Here is a 9769-nt window from a genome sequence, read left to right as displayed (position 1 = left end):
AGTGTCGAATATATTGGCAGCCTCTTTGCATGTATGCTTTATCGAGACCGAAAAAATTTTGTGCAAAATTTCAAAGGGTGAAATTATGAGTTTGTTTATTTAAAAATGATAAATAAGACCACATAGTAGAGGTGTAGCGCGTTGCAGACAAGGACTCACAGCAGCTGATTTTGAAGCTCGTGACCGTTCTCAGACAACGCAAACGGTTCACAGCGCATGCCAAGCAAGAACAAAAACAGAAGCCACTTTAAAAATTTTACCAATTTTTCCGCGCACTGATCGATAAACAATCAGAGTACTCAACCCTATCCCAAAAATGTGACTATACTTAGAAATGCTAACTATTTAGGAGACGAGGAAATCAATGCTGTGGTAACACATCTCCCTTACAACCATATTATGTTCATTAATTGCCTCTACGCTCTCCCCGCGTTAACTGGTTTCCGCTTCTTGCAATTTTTGTGCATTCATGCGACATGGACTCAAAGCCACAATCCTTAATTGCAATGAGTATAGCAAGCTGGTCGGCCGTTTAATGCTTCACTTGGTATCTGTGCTCGAGCTGCCTGTCTGCCCCACCTACAACCCGCCTCACGATAGCTGTACATGATTTCAATGACACAATCGACAGAGATTACAAATTTAGGGTGGAGTCTTTTGTTGCGCTGTGTAGTAGCACTGCCACGTGTGGGAAACGCGATGTAAGTATACTGCTCGATATGACTCACCCACAAGCAGAAATCGTCCTCTCAATGAAGGTAGGGTAGGTCACGGTATTGACACCACTATTCCAAAGCTCGTCGCTAATGACGCAGCACCATACACCAACTAAAGAAAGGGAAAACGATCGGATAACGAAGCTCACGCTGAGAGGGCATATTCACTAGCACAATCACGAGTCCACAGTCACGATGTTTTCAAACACGAAGGGCGCCAGCACTTTAAGAAATATCTTGCGATACAACAGCCACAAAACGAAATGCTTAGGAGAAGAATAATGTTCCCCAATTAAAATGTCTCCAGGAGTGCGCTTCGGCAGGCGGCCGATACAACAGCTTTCTTGTGCGGGAAAAAGCGCCATTTGTGCATACAGGAGTAGCGAGACTGACACCATCCGCAATGGTCTCTATGTGTTTTTTGGTGATGGAACCATGCACCGCTTTGAACTAGCAAACCGCTCGAATCCGTGCTTGCTTTTCTGATGGCTGAAACACGTGTGTAACACTTCCCCGCCGTGTCACTGAAACTTACCATTCTACAATATTCGCGCACCTCTTTAGGTGCATTTTACCATTTAGGTTTGGTCTTGTGACGTATACGGTAGTCAAGAAAGGCGCGTTTCCGATATGTCTGCTGCAGCGGATCTGCCTCCGTATAGTATGTCACCAGGGAACACTTCCATCATTATAAAAAGCCTATATAGGAGTAGAAGACCGATGAAAAAGAAGTGGCCCTCAAAACACGAATACTTAAAAAAAGATTAGTTCCTTTAAAATTAAGTTACAATAGAAGTTTCATCTTTCCTTGCCTTGCTTTTATTTTACAAATTTTCTCTTTCCTACAAGTTTTAACCTCCGGCTTCTTGGTCAACTCCCCTTAATGGGTAAGAGCCATGGTGTTCGGAGCAATCAAGCAAGCTCCGGTAAATGTCTCACACAGGCAGTGATATGTTAAACTGCTCAGTAAATATGTGGTGTCTCTATCTCTCTCACAGAGCAGTGGCCATGGCGTTCCCTACAAAAAATTACTAAATTATTTAAATAATCACAACATTTTTGTACGAAACTATATGATGGAGGGCATTTCAACCCCGGAGCAGAAGGGAAGGGAATGACTTACCCAACACGATGGCTTTCTGGCGCTGTAGGAGGAAAGAAGTTGGGAACATACGGGAAAAAGAAAAGGGTCTATAAACAACCGTCTTTTCTATAGACAAGCCAGAGAAAAACGTATTTCGAAATTACTAGCGGCCAATCAGCATTTCTGTATATTCTCAAAATATTCTCGCTTTCGGGACCCCTGCATGGGGCTTAAACCATAAGAATGTATGCATGGCCATCCATGAGTTACTTTGGGATAGAAGAAGATTACATGGTTACTTTGCTGAAAGAATTATTGACACTTCCCTAAATCAAATCAATTTTGAGATAATTTGAGCACCTGCAAATTCGCAATACTTTTTTTTGTTAATAACACATTTTTTCTTTAATTAAATACCGCCTAAGTTAGTTGGTCTCTCTTAGTTCTTTGTAGAGTTTTCACTTCCCCGTCTTCCACTTTTTCTTAAATTTTCTTAAAACTCTCGCTCCATCTTGCGTTCATTCGCTTTCAGTCTCGTTTGCGCTTTTCGCTTACATTCAGAATCATCGTTGATGGTTTCTTTTCTATGAATTATGGGACTTTCTGCGAGGTCTATGTACCAAAGGTTAGCAAAAGGTATCAAATAAACGCATACAGCCCCGTTTGTTGCAAGTACTGATGCAGTAAATTAGCGCAGTTGTCCGTTTTTGTACGGGTAAAGTCATCTGCTACACTGAGCTTTAGTTAGGCCACCCTAAGCGTGGTTTCCGCGTAATTTTTATTGCGATAGCAATTATATGGACACTTCAACCGGATTTCTGCCGTCGGCGTCACTGTCGCCGTGAGGTTCCGTATAAAGTCCAAGAGTGATAAAATTGTCGCCGCGCACCGTATGCGAGGGACGCGCGCTATCACGGAGAGAGAATGCACGGCGGAAAGAAAACGAGACCGTCGAGCGAAAGCCCGTGGGTATGGGAGGGAGGGAGCGGGGCGACGCTGTGCTGCGGCCCGAAATGCGTATCTTGCAACCGGGCGCAAGGGGAACTGGCCACTCAATCTCCTACGCGAAAGCAAGAAAGAGGGAAGGCAGCGCGGGAGGGAGGGGGGGCACCTTCTACTCTGCCAACAACTGCGCTTGTACTTTGCCCGGCTGTGGCAGTCGCCCGCACCATCTCTTATCTCCACACGGCTCTGACCTTTGTATGCGCTGTGCATTCACCACTCAGTTTCCGTTGAAGCGATAGACCGCACGAACCTTCGCCCGCTGCGGCGGCTGCGCTTGCTGCCAGCGTTTTGATAGTCGTTGTCTGCGGTCATTCAGTGTGATCTATTCATGTTTGCTTGTGCGCGCTGACAACACGCTTGTTAATTCAGCTAGTAAGCGAATGTGTCCGAGTTTATGCAGTCGATAAAACTACTATCCCTACTCCGAATAGCTGTCTACTAATTTTATATCGCAATTGATGCTTCGCCTTGCGGGAGAAAATGCGACATTTTTTGGCCGATGCTCCGTAATGGGCAAGCACCATGGTATGTCTAAAGAGCAACGAAGCAAACAAGCAAGCAAGTAGTATTTGAAGCCCTTTGTGGATTCGCGCAATCAACTAAACGAATAAGCTATTGAAGTTTTTGTTCGTTTGTTTGTTTTATTCGAATAGGTAATATTTCAAAACATTAAGTAAAAGTTCAGGCACACAATTCTTGGCCAACCCCCAGTGTAGCTGCGAGCCATAGTATGTGGCCATCATATTCAGCAACGGCAGCAAGCAAGTGTCATCGACGTCAGCATGGCCGAGCCTTACACGCGCGGCTCCGCCCGAGCCGGTGACAGGGTCCCGGCACAGTATTCAACATGGCGGCGTTCCGGTGGTGGTGAAAAAAAGGGCGTTTTTTTTTGCGTCAGCGACGACGGTGGGCTGCGCGTCGGGACTGCCACAGGCGCCCGCCCCTTGAGGCGGCGTCGACGAAAACAGCGGCACCGGCCGAGGCGTCCAAGCGCCCGATGGCCGAGGACGGACACCCATGAGACCAGGGGAGCAGGCCGATAGCCGCAGCGCCGACGCCATCCACGAGGAGCGACAACAGCTGGAGCAGCAGGCCGAGACCATCTTGTTCTCGCACGGCAGCCTGTATGCCGTCATTGCTATGCTCACGCTGGCCGTGCTCTTTTGTGCTGGTGTGCTCGCCTACAGCGTCCGCAGGAACGACCTGCTCAAAACCGAGTACCGCCGCGTCTTGGAAGCCTTCGCGCTGAGGAGATCCAGGACGACTAGGTGCGTGCGCGCGCCGCGCTTTATCTACCACTGACGTGTGGCGGTATTGGCAACCGCGATAGTTGTCCCGATAACTCGAAGCCTTTGAATACGCATGCATGGTGGTCCCTAACGGAGATGTGTGCATGGAGGGGGTTAGGAACTTGGGTTGCCGTTTACGAAGAAAATTGCTCATTCAGCTCGCTCAATGCCAAGAACTGCAGGCTTTACGATAGCGACTATATCTTAGTCCGCGGCGCGGATACCTTGACATCCGCAATTAAGGTTTTTGTCGTGGAATCGGCCGCTTTTATTTTAAGGAGTACGTAAAACGATCAGTTTCAATTGTTGCTTTCGGAACGCGAGTACTGCTTCTTCTGTAAAGAACCCCGACGTAATGAAGCTGGAACCACATTGGAGCAAGACTTATTCGGATGAGCAGTCTTATAATGCCAAGACCTTTTAGGCCAATTATGATGCAGCCTGAGCCAGCTGTGAAAAACCAGCTGTGCAATACAGCTCCATACTCTACAGGCTTCTACGGTAAATTCTTTAAGCACGCAACTTTGGGAAAGTGCTATGGTCTCTGATATTTTTGTGCAATACGGCTGGACAAAAACCACCTTCTCCGTACGTCACATAACGAATGAACAAAACAATGTGCATACAGTACTGCCTTGTGCACTGCCATTGCCTTAGCATATAGGTAATGTTTACATAAGTTCAACAGTGGATTGGATGTTATTATCACCTTTTTGCATTGGCGCAAAACCAGGAATTGCCTCGGGGATGTACTACCAGCTTACAGATCAGTTACGTGCGAGGAGAACGTGACTGCTATTATATTATCGGCATAATCAATATGAAATGAGAAAAGACGGCACATCGCGCTTTTTGATCATATCTGGCCCTAGTGATAATAAACTCCATTAATCATCATTATCAGCAAAGGCTGCGAAGTTGTGAAATTTCGACAAGCTTGTACCTTTCATCATTGTGGACAGTACACTTGAAAGGATGAGTCGAGACAGGATTCCTAATATATGTAGGGCTGCGTACGCCGGTAATTACCTTACATCTCGCATGTGCACATGCAAAATATCTTGCTGGACCTACCAATAAGTAACTAGTAAATGCAGTGCATGACTATATAGTACGCAAACGGTAGCTCATACGTCTGTATTGAGTATCGCAGTCGCGACCAAGAATAAGTCCTTCAAAATCAACTTAAACATGCACGCACATGCATATGTACGTGAAGTTAGTATACACATAGGAGCGTGAAACAAAGCATGCGTTCTTTGCTCTTATTCTTCTTGAGCTCAATTTTGTCAGTCGAACAAGTGCTCAGGATGACAAATCACCAAGTGGGCAAAAAAAATTTCAGGAGTACTCCTTATTGTTCGGTATTTGTAAACTATGCGCAGGTTCCCCACCGAGCCCGAACCAACCGAAACATCCGAAACCATGGGCCCGGCACCCAAACTCGACGAATCCACTCAGGACGCCATCCTTCTGCTCCTCACGCGCAAGCCCATCTCTAATATACAGCATCCTAATCTAAACAAGCGCCCCACAACAAAACTCATGACGACTCCCGGCGGCGATACGGTTTACTACGACGACTTGGCCAGCGGCATCAAGCGAACGCCAAAAGGTACACGGAGTGGTCGATCTACGCAGCAAAAAACCACCGCGACGCGAAACGAGACGGCAACGAGCTCGTCGTCCAGCGAGCAAGCGCTCGTTGAGTCAGCTTCGACGACAGTAACGACGCTAGGAACGACTCCGAACGCATCACGAGAGACGGAGCTTTCGGAACTCGAAACGTCGTCGCCGGCCACGTTTGCGACGACCGCCAGAGCAAGAATTGCGTCCGAGGTCACGCAGATTTCAGTTATGAATTCCACGGACCTCGACCGCAACAGCACGCAGCTGGACGCCGACTACGGCACCGACGATGACTCGGGCGATGACGACGCCTAAGGCGCGCCAATAGCCAGAAGTTGGGACCCATGGTTCTCGACTTGTAGTCTATACACCGATTTCCAGCGCAAAAACACTTTTGCCCAGATGGCTGCGAAAGCGTTGGATAACAACGAATTTGCGAAGCTCTGAAAGTGGCGCCCGCCTTCTGCACCGGGTGGTCTGTACCTTTGTGTTGCGATGACCGAAAGCGAATTAGAACGTCCTGTGTATTTCAGCCGGACCACCACCATCACCACTCCTGGAACGTCGCCCTCGAGGAAATTTCAACCTGGAGGCGATTACATCAGGCTGGTAATGCCGCAATACCACGACGCGAGCCTGAGCCTCCGAGGAGGAACTAGTTTCGTAAAAAGCGTTTTTTTTTCTTGTTTCATTTTGTAGCATTCATTTTTCTCCAATCAGCGCTCATTTCACCAAACGAGAATAACAGAAAATAAACACGAGAATCAACTGAATTCTCTGTGGTCGGTGTGCGCTTGTAGCAACACACCAACGAAGATAATCTAAACTTGCCCTTCCACTTTTTTTTTACTGCAATAGCAATTATATGAACACTCCAAAGCGGATTTCTGCCGTCGCCGTTGCGTGAGGTTCCGTATGACGTCAACGGCGATGAAATCGTCGCCGATGATGATGATGATGATGATAAGTGGTTCTTGAGGGAAAGGGAAAGGTTGGCGCCGTATGCTGTATGTGCGAGTGAAAGGGTGCGAGAGACGCGCGCTTTCACGGGGAACGAACGCATGGCGGGGAGCAAACGCGCGTTCTGCGCCGTGCTCCCTGACGGGCTACAGAAATAAGGGTCTCTGACCTCCTTTACAATCAACATGCAGGCTGTTTATTTTTTCAACTGCACCAAATTATTAAAATTAGAATACATAAATCTTGGTCACGTTATGTTTACCATTCGAGTGTACGGATTGGCGGCCTCTAGATACAGAGCAATTTCCGCACTTACGTGCGTAATTAGCGAAGTTACGGTAATTGACTTTCGAATTATCAACAATAGGTGGCTACAGCAAATGAGTACTTTGTGGCCCGTCCTCGACACTACCTATCCCAACGATCAAATTTTGAATAGCGGAGTTCATGTGGGAGCTACGCGAACAATTAGTTCCCCTTGGCAGTCTCCTTGAAACCGTAACTGCCTGCAAAAAGAGCGTCTGTGTCGTCGATGTCGCCGCCCCCCCCCTCCCCCCCACCTTTCGTCACGTCTCATCGACTCATCGACAGCGGCGTACACACATTTCTGTACATTTCTGTACACACGTGATTTCGCCTAGAAATATGCGATTTCGCCTAGACACATAAAGCTTCGCTTTAAAAGCCTCCGCAGAGCAAATTGGTGCCTAATTGGGAAGCTGACTTGATAGCACGGATTCAGTTTATCTCTCAGACTGATCAGACGGACCTTTTGCCTTGCAAGTTTTGTGCGGGGAAGACCTCGTCGCGTGAAAAGGGACGATCAGGTGTATTGCTTAATGTGATTGTCTCGGTTTGGGGTGGTAACGCCGTATTATCACTGTGGAGCGCGCGCTTCTTGAACGCGGATACTCTATATGTAGTGGTTTGGGTGCTTGTATAATAACAATAATGAAATTAAATTCAGGGGTATTACTTGCCGAAACCACTATAATGTTAGGACGCATGCCATAGTGGGGGACACTGGATTAATTGAGATGACGTGGGGTTCTTTACCGTGTATATCTATATATATATATATATATATATATATATATATGGAGCAAGGTTTACATAAATACTGTAAGTGTGTGCTGCAGTACTGTCCCTCTGTAATAGTTTTGGCCAGCCGTTCTCTTCTCCTGCCTAGCCGCCAACACTTTTTCCTTCGAGATTATACGCAACGCGACGACAAGATCAATCAGTCAGAGGAAGCAGACGCGCATATCTGAAGTACTAAATTCTCATTTAGAAACCAATCTTTGTTGGCTGGTCGTAATTCGGATCATCCTGTCGCGTTCTGCAAAAACAAACAAAAAAATTGTCATGTAGCTAATGCGGCATAGCTGCTGAGGCATGCGGGTTACAATTCAAATGTCAAGAACGGAACGAAGACGCCGCCGACCCTCGGTAGAGCCTGCGCAATATGTAAGGATTGCTATAACCCCGTATCCATTTCGAACAAAGGTAAATAAAAAGACAATTTCCGTTTTCAACTGCGTAAGCTTGAAGATTTTTTCTATGAGAACAAATCAAGGGCCAACTGCAGCAGTGAAAGGGAATAACGAATGTTGCAGATCCCCAGCGCGGTGCGCCACAGAATATGCAACCTCTTGTAACGCGCTGTCTTGAGAAACAGAGTCGGAAAGTGAAAAAAATGTGGTTGATCCCTCTTATATAGGAATCGGTATAGAACACGAAAGTGAAACGTGTCTTCACAGAAGTAGTGTAATGTTTATTGCACATTGATATATAATGTCTATTGGTGTTTTGTGGCTAAAGCGCCCTTAGGTGTTGATGCACCCACGCTGACGCCTGGTGGCACGTCTCCTCCATCACGACTACCAACGTCGATGACCATGAGCAACCGTCGTGCACATGGAAGCTGCACTACGCTGAACACGCTAGCACAACGCGAAAGACGAAGCACGTAACTGACACACTAATACAACGCGCAAGACAAAGCACGTAACTGAATCGTCACCGAGTCAAATCAGCGCGTACAGCGCGTCGTAATTGCAGCCTCCGCGATCAACTTCAGAAACATTTTCAGAGCTAATTGCGGAGGCCACGCTCCGCTGTGCTGAGTATGGTGAACGCCACCTAGGTGGCGTTGGTAGTGCTTCTTGATGCCAGCGTCCCTTCGAATGCTGGCATCGAGGCGTCGTAGTGCTGAGACCACCGAAGCGTTCACTGTCGGTGCGCGTTAGTGTCATAATGCAGTACTTCTCTTTTCTGCTCGTAGGCGGCGGCACCGCTACGAGCAAGAGCGCGGGTACACGGAGGAGTGTTAAGCCCAGACCACACGTACGCTTGCGGACGCGCGTAAGCTCGCGTCTACGCGCCTTGCGGTTGCCGCGCCTAGCGAGGAATGGCGGTTTGCATCCACAAATACGCGCGACAGCGCGCGCCACTGGCTTCACTTGTTTACACCTTGGCACACGCCACTTCGTATCAAAATGCTTCAAAATGCTTCAAAGTGCTTCAAAATGCTTCGATATCTATAAACGTAATTGTTATCTTTTTGGAGCTGTTAGATCAGCACGAAAAGTGAAGAAGAAGCACTTTCTTGCATGATATAATTCTGCTTAACTGAGAGTTGAATGTACCGCGCCGTCGCTGCGTAGCCAGGCGCGCCGACGCGAGGCAGCGAGGCAGCCCAGGCGCGCGATAACTGAGAGGAGCTGATCACCGAGATCGCGCCGCGTTTCGACGCGTACGAGCCGTGACGCACCGTCTGCGCATGCGTGGGCGTGCGGACGCGAGCTTGCGCGCGTTTGCAAGCGTACGTGTGGTCTGGGCTTTAGATATATAAGGCGCGTCTGTGTAGCTCTCTGCAAATGCGTTTGTGGCGCAATGGGTTAAACGCTCGGCGATCTATCGTCGCGGACCGAGAGGTCGTGGGTTCGATTTCCAAATTTTGCATGTTTGTGGAACTTTTTCTTCTGGTTTCTTTCTTTGTATTATGTTCTATGACGTATTTCCGTGACGGAAATACGTCATAGAACATGACGTATTTCCGTGACGGAAATACGTCAGTGAAGTCT

The 9769-nt window shown here is 47.6% G+C and overlaps 1 protein-coding gene across 1 annotated transcript; it reads left to right on the top strand.

The window, feature by feature from the left end:
• The first annotated feature begins 3822 nt into the window (after positions 1-3822).
• Positions 3823-6440, top strand: LOC125947685 (uncharacterized). The gene is made up of 2 exons (XM_049672903.1): positions 3823-4073; positions 5480-6440. Exons 1-2 carry the CDS (start codon positions 3823-3825, stop codon positions 6036-6038), a joined length of 810 nt encoding a protein of 269 aa, XP_049528860.1. The 3' UTR covers positions 6039-6440.
• Positions 6441-9769: the final 3329 nt, after the last annotated feature.

This window comes from Dermacentor silvarum, chromosome 8 (assembly GCF_013339745.2).
Source record: "Dermacentor silvarum isolate Dsil-2018 chromosome 8, BIME_Dsil_1.4, whole genome shotgun sequence".
NCBI classification, from domain to species: Eukaryota; Metazoa; Arthropoda; class Arachnida; order Ixodida; family Ixodidae; genus Dermacentor; species Dermacentor silvarum.
Note: the sequence above shows the minus strand (reverse complement) of the source record. Positions and strands in the feature narration are given on the sequence as shown.

What these genes read in the sequence shown, in the direction of transcription:
- LOC125947685 (XM_049672903.1), top strand. Translation starts at nt 3,823, where the DNA reads ATGAGACCAGGGGAGCAGGCCGATAGCCGCAGCGCCGACGCCATCCAC. An exon ending in AGGAGATCCAGGACGACTAG is followed by an intron (nt 4,074 to 5,479) that starts GTGCGTGCGCGC and finishes AACTATGCGCAG; the next exon opens with GTTCCCCACCGAGCCCGAAC.